Source organism: Myotis davidii, unplaced genomic scaffold (assembly GCF_000327345.1).
Source record: "Myotis davidii unplaced genomic scaffold, ASM32734v1 scaffold319, whole genome shotgun sequence".
Classification (NCBI taxonomy): Eukaryota; Metazoa; Chordata; class Mammalia; order Chiroptera; family Vespertilionidae; genus Myotis; species Myotis davidii.
This window is the reverse complement of record NW_006290675.1, coordinates 555,082-565,655: the sequence shown is the minus strand read 5'-3', so window position 1 is coordinate 565,655 and position 10,574 is coordinate 555,082. Positions and strand designations below refer to the sequence as shown.

General features: G+C 53.4%; 1 protein-coding gene across 1 annotated transcript in view; it reads left to right on the top strand.

The window, feature by feature from the left end:
* CDHR2 (cadherin related family member 2) overlaps window positions 1-10,574 on the top strand; it is a 60,743-nt gene that overhangs the window by 37,541 nt on the left and 12,628 nt on the right. The window contains exons 8-18 of the mRNA XM_006763714.2: window positions 1,746-1,835; window positions 2,438-2,563; window positions 2,643-2,789; window positions 2,873-2,948; window positions 3,048-3,163; window positions 3,284-3,517; window positions 4,519-4,674; window positions 4,758-4,919; window positions 5,186-5,247; window positions 5,748-5,991; window positions 8,135-8,374. Coding sequence (XP_006763777.1) covers window positions 1,746-1,835; window positions 2,438-2,563; window positions 2,643-2,789; window positions 2,873-2,948; window positions 3,048-3,163; window positions 3,284-3,517; window positions 4,519-4,674; window positions 4,758-4,919; window positions 5,186-5,247; window positions 5,748-5,991; window positions 8,135-8,374 — 1,653 coding nt within the window. The remainder of the gene's footprint in view (window positions 1-1,745; window positions 1,836-2,437; window positions 2,564-2,642; window positions 2,790-2,872; window positions 2,949-3,047; window positions 3,164-3,283; window positions 3,518-4,518; window positions 4,675-4,757; window positions 4,920-5,185; window positions 5,248-5,747; window positions 5,992-8,134; window positions 8,375-10,574) is intronic.

Genomic DNA, 10,574 nt, shown 5'->3' with positions numbered 1-10,574 from the left:
GGGGGGGGGGGCGTGCAGGTCAGGTATCCTAGAAGCTCTTCTCAGAGTGGGAAGGACCAGAGACAGCCAATAGGGATCCAGGATTGGGAAAAGCACTTGCTAGAGGAGGTGGTTGTAGGAACCAAATCCAGGGGATGCAGCCCCATGAACAATAGGTACAGCAACATTTGGCAATCAATCAGACTGGATTGGAACTCTTTCAATTATAAAAGAAATAAAGGAGTTGATTTTTTTGTGTATCTGAAAAATGTAGAGCTATACCTAGATTCAGGCATGCCTGGATCCAGGTTATTCAAACCATGCCATCCAGAAGAGATTTCTCTCCACCTCTCAGCTCTGCTGCTCTGTTGCCTCCATCTTGGGGCAGGGGTGCAGTTCTCCCTTGTGGTGATAAAAGCGTCCCCAGTCACTCCAGGCTCCCATCCCACCAGCTTTGCAACTTCAACACAGACTGTCTCTTTCTTGGTGATCCCAACCCAAACCCCAGGGCTGCCTCTCATTGGCCCATTTTGGGTCATGTGGTGATGAAATGCTGTGATTGGCTAGATCTGCATCATAGGCTTTCCCCTCTAGTAAGGGGAGGCAGCCTCACTTGAACTGTATAGGTGGGGAGAGATTCCCCAGGTGTCCCTGAGCAGCAAACAACGCCATTACCACATGGCTTTGAAGATCCATGAGGTTAGGTCTCCACGCAACACCAAACGTGAGGCTGGTGAGGTCAGACAGGCTCTGATGGAGCACCTGCTAGTCCCAGGCACCGTCCTAGGTGCTGAGGATATCTGGTGAACAGGACAGCCCTGGTTGCCCACCCTTAGTAGCTCACATTCTAGTCAAGAGCACAGACACTAATCAAGGAAACATTAAATAAGCATGATTTCAGATGGTGTGAATCTTCATGGAGCTCATAAAACAGGACAAAACCAGATTGAGGATGACTGGGGGCGGGGGCGGGAGGGGTTGTTTTAGGTTAAGCAGTCACAAAGGCTTCTCTGAATAAGTGACATCTGAGCAGAGACCTAGAAGGCAAGAGGAAGCTGGCTATAGAATGCTCCAGAAAAAAAGATGTTCCAGGCAGGGGAACAGTAGATGCAAGGGCTCTGAGGTGGGGATGAGCATGGAAAGTTCTAGGTATGGCCAGGAAGCCAGTGTGGATGGAGGGTGGAGAGTGAAGGGGAGGGGAGGCCAGAGAGGTGGGCAGTGGCCGACTGTGGAGGGCTGTGGAGGCAGCATGGACCTTATATTCTGAGTGGAATGGGGGACCGATGCAGTCTGATTTCCAAGAATCTGGCCACGATGTGGAAATAGTGAGGGTGTGGGCAAGAATTGCAGGGCCAGGTTCCAGGCAGCAAAGGCCTCTGAGAAGAACCTTCCGGCTCTGCAGGGTGCTGCCTGGGACATACTACCGCTGTGGGCTACAGAGAGCCCACAGGGATGTCTGTCAGGGGGGTGACACATCCTGGGTTCTGGAGTCATCACTGCAAATCAGAGGCCAGCTCAAGTGGTGGGAAGGCTGCGTGGGGAGAGGCGTCGAGGGGACTTGTTCCTGCTCCTCTGGCTGCCTCCAGAGGCCCATGAGTTGGGAAGGAAAAGGGAACATTTGTGGAACGTTGGGTTTCAGGCCCTGGAAGGGGTGTCATCATCTCAGTGGGACAGCTGGGGACCCTGAAGGTCAGGGCGGGGGTGTGACGCACTCAGGCGTGAGGGGAGTGGATTGGAGCTCATAGGTGATGAGTCTCTTGTTACAGACCCTGCCAGTTGGCTCTCTGGTGTTCTCAGCGCTGGCCACGGACAAAGACACGGGGCCTGCGGGTGTTGTGCAATACTTCATAAAGGAGGTGAGTGTGGGCCCCACCACCCCTCATGACCACTAGGGGCAGCATCTCCCACACAGCCAGCAGGGACCTTGAGGGTTGGGTAAGGTTGGTGGCTGTGCAGGGGTCCAGCTCCAGTCCTCAAGCCTCTGGTGGCCCCTCTGAACCTCACTTGGCCCAGAAGCATAAGTAGGGTACCTGCTGTAGACAGAACCCTTCTTCCCACCCTCTTGCCCTGGACACTGAGTCCGTGTCACACCATCTGGTAGAAGAAATCTAGGCTCAGAGAGGTACAGGCTCTTGTCCAAGATCACACAGACATAGGAGTGTGACCCGGTTCTCATGAGGACAGACTTGCTAGCTGTAGCTCCTGTCTATGAGCACCCACTGCCTGCCTGGCACATACCTGTGCTTGCTTGACCCTCCTTTCCACCCACAGAGGCATATATCTGAGCCCACCTGCCAGAGGAAACCGAGGCTCAGAAACTGAGCTTCAGAGAGGTTACGTGCCCTGGTGAGGGTTGCAGGGCTGGTCAGCGGCAGATGTGGGGTTCCCTTGCAGTCTCTCAGAGCAGGTGTCAGGGCAGGGCCATCGGGGAGTGTGGCCTGACTGTGCTCTGCCCCAGGTCACCCCGAGCACTGAGGACAGCGAGTACCTCTTCAGAATCCTGTCCAACGGCTCCATCATTCTCAATGGCAGCCTCAGCTACAACAACAAGAGTGCCTTCTACCAGCTGAAGCTGGTGGCCTGTGTGAGTGGGGGTGCCGGCACAGCTGGGGCCGGGGCACTGGGACTGCTGGCCCCGCTCACGGAGGCCCGTCTCCCCACAGGACTCAGGCGGCATATTCCACAACCAATTCATCACCCAGTGTTCCTCACCTGTCTTCCTGTCCATCTCTGTGATCGACCAGCCGGACCTGGACCCCCAGTTTGTCAGGGAGTTCTACTCGGCCTCCGTGGCTGAGGACGCACTCCAGGTGTGCTGGGGGCCTGGGCTGGGGTCTAGGTGGAGATGAGAGATGGAGAAAGGGTCTGGACCACTGACCATGCCTCCTTGCAGGGAACCTCAGTGCTGAAGGTAGAGGCTGTGGATAGAGACAAAGGCATCAATGACCGGGTGACCTACATCATCTCCAGTGAGAGCAAGGGTGGCCCCAGGCTGGGGATGGGGTCAGAGAAGGGGTAGAGGCTCAGCAAAGCCACTGAAAGCAGCTGCTCTTGCTGCCTCTTGCCAGACTCCACAAGGCCTGGCTGGTTTGACATCGGGCCAGATGGGGTGATCAGGGTCAGCGGTTCCCTGGACCGTGAGCAGCTGTTGGAGGAGGATGAGGAGGTGCAAGTACAGATCACGGTGAGTGAGGGGTCCATCACACCCTTTCCATCCCCCTCTCTAACCTCTGACCTTTTATCTCAGCTCTTCCTGAGCACTGGTTCTCTGACCTTTGACCTCTGGCCTCTGCTCTGCTCTCAGGCCACAGAGGTGAACCTCAACATCTACGGGCAGGAGGCCAAGGTGAGCATATGGGTCACGCTGAGGGTGACAGATGTCAATGACCACAAACCCGAGTTTTTCAACTGCAGTCTCCCGGCCTGCACCTTCACCCCCAAAGAAGCCCAAGTCAACTTCACTGGCTCTGTGGACGAGCACTCCGCCACCCGCATCCCCATCGATGACCTCACCATGGTGGTTTACGACCCAGACAAGGCATGTGCACCCAGATGAAGGATGGCATGGGCAGGGGGAATGATGGGAGATGGCTGGGCGAGGGAGATGCAGAGTAACCTGTAAAGTGAGGTACCGCGAGCATGGTGGGGGATGAGTGATGGGCGACGGTGGTGCCAATCATGAGTGGTGGTGAAAATCAGCGTTGTTGGGTGATATTTGGAAATGTTGAGGGATATTGTGGGTAGTCTTGTGCTCAAGGTGATGCTAGGTATCGGTGAACAGAAAGGTAGTGGAATGGAGATTGGTACTGGATGCCGGGTAACATTGAGTGGAATACAGCTTTTGGTGGTGTTGAGGAGAGGGTGGTGATGGGGGTTGAAGCTGAGAGGTGTTGGGATAGTACTGGATGTTGAGGGATGTGGGGAGTGTTGAGCACAGGGTGGTCTGAGTGACTATTAAGATGCAGGGCATACTTAGATGGAGGATGATACTGAGTGGTGGGTGACTTGCTTGGTACTGAATGATGACTGCTATGGATAGTGTTTGGTTGCACTTGGTGACATTGAGTTGGCATAAGATGTGGAGTGGAGGGTGATATTGGGGGGTGGTAATTGGGTGGGTGTGTTGAGTGGGTGGTTGGTGTTTAGAGGAGTGGAGGGGATGTAAGTAATGGGGTGATGCTGGGTATTGGTGTTGGTGTTGGTATGAGTGGTGGAGGGTGGGGATGGTAGCTGGTAGGGAAGGCTTGTTGCAATGCTTCATGGGAGTGGTGTGTGTGTGTGTGTGTGTGTCTGGGCTCCATCTCTGCAGCTCAGATCTGGGGCCCACAGAGCCTGGAGAAGTCTGATGGGCCTACATTTCCAGGGACTAGCGATGAGCCCAGTCTTCCAGGACCCTCATGCCTCAGTTTTTTGAGAGCCTCCCTCTCATGGGACCTCAGGGGGCAGGTTTCCTAAGGCAGGAACCTAAGGCCCGAGACTTGTGGAAAGGTGTGTGTGTTGCAGTAGGTGGGGTGCTTACTGTATATCCCACCTCTACAGGGTAGCAATGGCACCTTCCTGCTGTCCCTGGAGGGCCCTGATGCCACGGCCTTCAGTGTCTCCCCTGAGAAGGCAGCAGGCTCAGCTGACGTGCAGGTGCTGGTGCGGGACCCGTCCCTGGTGGACTACGAGAAGCAGACGGTGATGCTGGTGCAGGTGAGGGGCATTCGGGGGCACTGGGAAGCTCAGGCCATGGGACACTCTGGTCCCAAGGCTGCTGCCTCCTTCCCTCTCCTCAGGTTGTGGCCACTGACTCGGTCAGTAGGAACTCCTCCGTTGCCTTGGTGACCATCCACCTGAGAGACATTAATGACCATAGGCCCACATTCCCTGAGAGCCACTACAACCTCAGTATCTTCGAGCACAGTCCAGTGGGCTCTGTGGTAACCAACAGTATTCATGTGAGTGATGGGGGACAGGGCTGGGCCAGGCTGGGGGACATGGAGGGCAGACCGGGGACTGTGGCCCTGCCCACGTCTCCATGTCATTTGGTACCTTTGGGTCCCAGCAAGTATGCATGCACGTGTGAGTATGTATGGGGGGTGGGGGGTGTCCAGTGTGAATCTGTGTCAGGAGGCAGGAAGCCTGGTCTCCATCAGGTGTGGGGTTGGCAGTGAGAGCCATTGCTTCTGAACAGTGTGCCATTATCTGTCCCTCTGCCTTACAGGCCTTTGACCCAGACACGGGTGAGGGCGGCCGCATCACCTACAGCCTGCTTTCGGGGAATGGGTAAGGTCTCTGGGTGGGCATGAGGTGTTTAGGGTAGCCAGATAAAACATAAGACACCCTCCCTAGCTGGTTTGGCTCAGTGGACAGAGCATCGGCCTACGGACTGCAGGGTCCCGGATTTGATTCCGGTCAGGGGCCACGTAACCTCAGTTGCAGGCTCCATCCCTGTGCAGGAGGCAACCAATCGATGTGTCTTTCTCACATCGCTGTCTCTCTCTGTCTCCCCCTCTCCACTTTCTCTAAAAAATCAATGGAAAAATATCCTCACTTGAGGATTAACCAAACAACAAACAAACCTAAAAACCCCCAAAACCCAAAACAAGACATTCAGTTGCCTTGCAATTTTAGATAAGCAATGGATAATTTTTTTTTAGCATAAATAGGTTGCAAATGTTCCATAATGTTGCAAATGTGAGAAAATATTTTTCACTGCTTAGTTGAACTTCAATCTTAAGTGGGCACCTATCTTTTTATTTGCTCAATCTGGCCACCTGGCACAGGGCAGAGATCTTTGCGGTGGATCCAGACTCAGGGACGGTGACAGTGAAAAACAGCAAGCTGCTGGACCGGGAGAAGCAGGCGGTGTACTACCTCACGCTGCAGGCCACCGATGGCGGGAACCTGTCGTCCTCCACCACGCTGGAGATCCACCTGCTGGACATCAACGACAACCAGCCAGTGGTCACCGGCTCCTACAACATCTTTGTCCAGGAGGAGAAGGGCAATGTCTCCATAACCATCCAGGTACAAACCAGCCTGGACCTGGACGGGGAGACAGGGAAAAGGGCACCAAGCCTGGCTCTGTAGTCCTGCTGGCCCTGGGTTGGCATCTGGGCTTTGCTGTGTGGCTAAGAGGAAGTCACTCAGCCTCTCTGGGCCCCTGTTTCCTCTTCAGAGTATGAGGGCAATCATCCTACTTATTCCCAAGGTCACTGGGGAATAATGTATGGAAAGTACTCGGCACAAAGCCTAGCACAGAGCAAGCCCTCAAAAACATATTGCTCCTTTTAATTCGGGCCCCTGCCTTATTCCAAAAAGGATTAGAGGTGGCTTAGGTTAAAAAAATAAAAGTATGAAAGAAATAAAGTGAGAGAGAAAATAAGGATGGTATTATTAAAGGGCACAAAGGTAGGTCTAGAACCCAGAGCCACACAATTGCTAGGAGTGGCCTGAACATTCAGTTCTGAGCTTCCTAATGGCCAAAGCAAAAAAAGGAAATGAATGTTGACTTAAGAACCAGTAGGTCACAGTTCGATTTCTGGTCAAGGCTCATGCCCAGGTTGTGGGCTCAATCCCCAGTGTGGGATGTGCAGGAGGTAGCCAATCAATGATTCTCTCTCATTATTGATGTTTCTTTCTCTCTCTCCATGTCCCTTCCTCTCTGAAATCAATTATATATATATATACTAGAGGCCCTATGCACTTAATTCGTGCATATATATATATATATATATATATATATGATCAATGACTGGGTTGACTGAATTTGTGAGATAAAATCCACTATTGTCTCTAGAGAAACACCTAAGGGAAGCTTCTCCTCTGAGTCATCTGAAAGGGAGTCTCGTGAGAAGCGGGTGGCCAGGTCATCAGAATAACACACACGTGGCCATGGAGCCTCCCATCTTTCCTGGGCTGTGTGGTTTCCAGAGCACGTTCCCATGCTCTGATCTTTAGACTGACTTGGGAAGCAAATGCTCTAATGGTCTCCATTTCACAGAAGCAAACTGAGGCTCAAGGAGGTTAAGTGACTTTTTCTGTAGTTGCATAACCAGTAAAAGCAGTGGTGGGCTGGAGGTCAACATCCTGGGCCTTTCTCCGCTGCTCCTCGATGCTTCTCACCCTGGGCTTAGAGCATCTTGGTCAGGAGCATGTCAGACCTGCTGCTGTAACCATGGTGCCCATGTGAGCCCTGAGAAGCACTTGGTAGAGAAGCTGGCCTGAGTTCAGAGTGCTGAGGGATGAACAGATGGGGCCAGGCTTCTGGAAAAACCATCTCGGGCTACCTACACAGGAGGCGTTTAATAAACAAGATTCCAACAGAACTAAAATGGAAGAGCTGAAGATGGAGGCTGGGAAGGGAGGAAGGGGAAAGGATTGGTTCCAAGTCAGAGTAGCCCCACTCTGTATTCAAAACCACATGTGTTGAGCATCTATTACTATGTACCAAGCCCTTTGCTGGACCCCAGGTTTTCTGAGGTGAACGCATCATAACCATGCCCCCAGAGGACTCTCGGTTAGAGGAGGGCACTGGACAGTAGCTCCAGGGTGTCACTTCTGCTATGTTGAAGGTAACACAAGGATCATGGAGGCCCAGGGGAGGCGCCAACCTGGCCTGGAGTCAGGCAGAGAAGGTGTAAAGGGCCTTCAGGGTGAGGGGACAGCATGGACAAAGGCCTGTTGTACTGGCTGTGCCGGATCAACCTAAAGGCAATTGAGCATGTATTCAGGACCCTGGCAGGACAGGTACACACAGTCATCATGAGAATATCAGCGTCTTGCTGACGTCACACTTACGCCGTGCTTGTTTAAATTTTGAGTGTCTATAATATACTCCCCCCATGACTCCCTCCCCACTAGAATACCAGCTCCTTAAGGGAGCTGTCCTGATCCGGCTCTACTACTTGTGCCTAGAACAGAGCCGACATATTGTAGGTACACAGGAGACATTTGTGGAATGAATGACCGTCTCAGAAGCTCTTGCAAGCTCTTGATCTGACCCTCTTAGATGGGAAACCGAGGCTGGGAGATTGGCCAGCATCCCACAGGCTTCAGACCCAGTTACTGCCCTCATGGCCAGTGCTGGAGGGGAGGCTGGGCTGCAGAGGTATGACTGAGGGCCATGGTAGCACCAAAGGCTGACACCAAACCCCGTTTATCTGTACAGGCTCACGATGAGGACCAGCCAGGCACCAACAACAGCCGCCTGTACTTCAGCCTGCTGCCCAGTCCCTACAGCCACAACTTCTCGGTGGATCCTGACACAGGACTTCTCAGAAACCTGGGGCCCCTGGACAGAGAGGCCATCGACCCCACCCTGGAGGGCCGAATTGTGCTGACTGTGCGTGTGGCTGACTGTGGCGTGCCTGTCCTCAGCACTGAGGTCAATGTCACCATCACTGTGGAGGTAAGGCCTGGCTCAGCCAGGATCAGGGGTCAGGATGGGACTTGTACTGGGGGGCTTCCAAACAGATGGCCAGCCCCCCACCTCCGCCCAGCTCGAGTTACATTCTGCCCTTTGCGGCATGGTGGGTAAGAGTGTTCTGGAGCCAGGCTGATGGGTTAGAATCCTGGCTGCCTGGTTGTGTGGCTTTAGGCAATTACTCAACCTCTCTGTGCCCTAAAGTTCCTCGTCTGTGAAACGGGGATGAAAATAACATAAAGTGAGTTAACGAATGGAAAGTGCCTGACCCATAGCAGGCACTCAGTGAATACTAGCTCTAACTTTCATTCACAAATCCACCTGATCCCTCCTGTCTCCCACTGCCATTCAAGGGCAAAGACAAGGGGCGAAAATCAGCATTTATAGTGTCTACTGCACACCTGGCCCTGCAAAGTAGTGATGGTTATTACCATTTTATTGATCAAGAAAAAGGCACAGAGAGATCGAATCGCTTGCTTAGGGCCTCAGAATGGGGTTTTGAAGCCAGTCTGTCTGGTACTAAGGCTGGTACCAGCCCACAAGTCACCTCCCCCTAGAAAAGCATTGTAACAAATGTGCACCCTGCTATGTCCATGGTGTGTGGATGGAGCCCCTGGGTTGTGAGTGCACAGCCTGCACCACCTTGCAGGGCAGCCCTGTGCTCCCTCAGGTTGGGAAGTGCCACTTTCCTACAAGGATCCAAGTGACACCTCAGGGAAAATGGAGAAACAGAAGCTGAATTAGGACTTGTCAACTGTCTTTGGGACAGAAGTGGGCCACAAAGAAGGAAGAAAGCAGCACTGTATTCAGTGAGTGAGTGGGTCCTTTCACAGCCATGGCCTAGTCCTACTATGGTCCTGCGCGCAGGGACGACGACCGACCCCGTATTGCAGATGAAGACCGTGAGGCCCAGAGAGGCCAGAGTCACACGTGAGGCAGAAGTGGAGCCGGGTTTGACTCACAGCCGTGCGCTTCCCCACTCCTTTGCGTTAGAGTTAGGGAGGCCTGGCGAAGGCAGCTGGCCGTGTGCATTGAGCCAGTCATGCCATTTATGGGAAATCACCATCAGAAAAGACATCTAGCCCAGCAGGTGTGGCTCAGCTGTTGAGCATCAGCCCAGGAACCAGGAGGTCACTGGTTCGATTCCTGGTCGGGATGCATGCCCAGGTTGCCGGCTGGATCCCAGTCGGGCGGGTGTGGGTGTGGGTGTGGGTGTGGCAGTGTGGCCAATCGATGATGTTTCTCTCTCATCAATGTTTCTACCCCTCTCCCTTTCTCCTCTAAAATCAGTAAAAAGAAAATACATCGAGTTGGGGGGGCTTTGTTTCTAAAGATGTCCTTTCTACTGTTATTTAGAAAAAGGTGAAAGCAAAAGCGGTGTCTGTGGGCTGCCTCGGGGAGGGCTGGAAACTTCAAGGGCAACCCCAGCACCCCCAGTGTCAGGGGCAAACGTGGCAGGCGGCGTTGGCTGTATGCTCTGACAGCAGTGGTAGCGCTGTGTGTGGGGTGGCCAGGGCCGGAGAGGGAAGGCAAGAACAGAAAACAGTAAGCAAATGAGGCAGGACCAGGCCTCAGCCCTGGCAGGTGCCTGAGCACAGAGGCGTGTCGAGTGTCGTGGGGTTGGCTGAGGGCAGGAGAGACAGGAGGAAAGGGGGCGAGGGGAAGCTCGGGCTGCAGGGCCTTTGTGGAAACACGGTGGTATTGGTGCCAACACCATACATCTGAGAAATGGCAGTCAAGCAGGGCCAGACAGGGACTCACATGGGGACGGGAACCACCCTTGCGGAAGACAGGGTCTAAGGCAGCTCTGAGCTGAGGGCCGAGAAGCAGAGCGGAGGCGGGGCTCCCTGACCATATATAACTGACTTCAGAGGTCCCGCCACAGGCCTCAGAGCCCCAGGTGTGAGACCTGGGCTAGTTCTACCCCAGGGGTGGGCAAACTTTTTGACTCGAGGGCCACAATGGGTTCTTAAACTGGACCGGAGGGCCGGAACAAAAGCATGGATGGAGTGTTTGTGTGAACTAATATAAATTCAAACTAAACATCATTACATAAAAGGGTCGGTCTTTTTTTTTTTTTAGTTTTATTCATTTCAAATGGGCCGGATCCGGCCAGCGGGCCGTAGTTTGCCCATGGCTGTATCTACCCTCTAAAGCAGTGGTTCTCAACCTTCTGTCCCTTTAT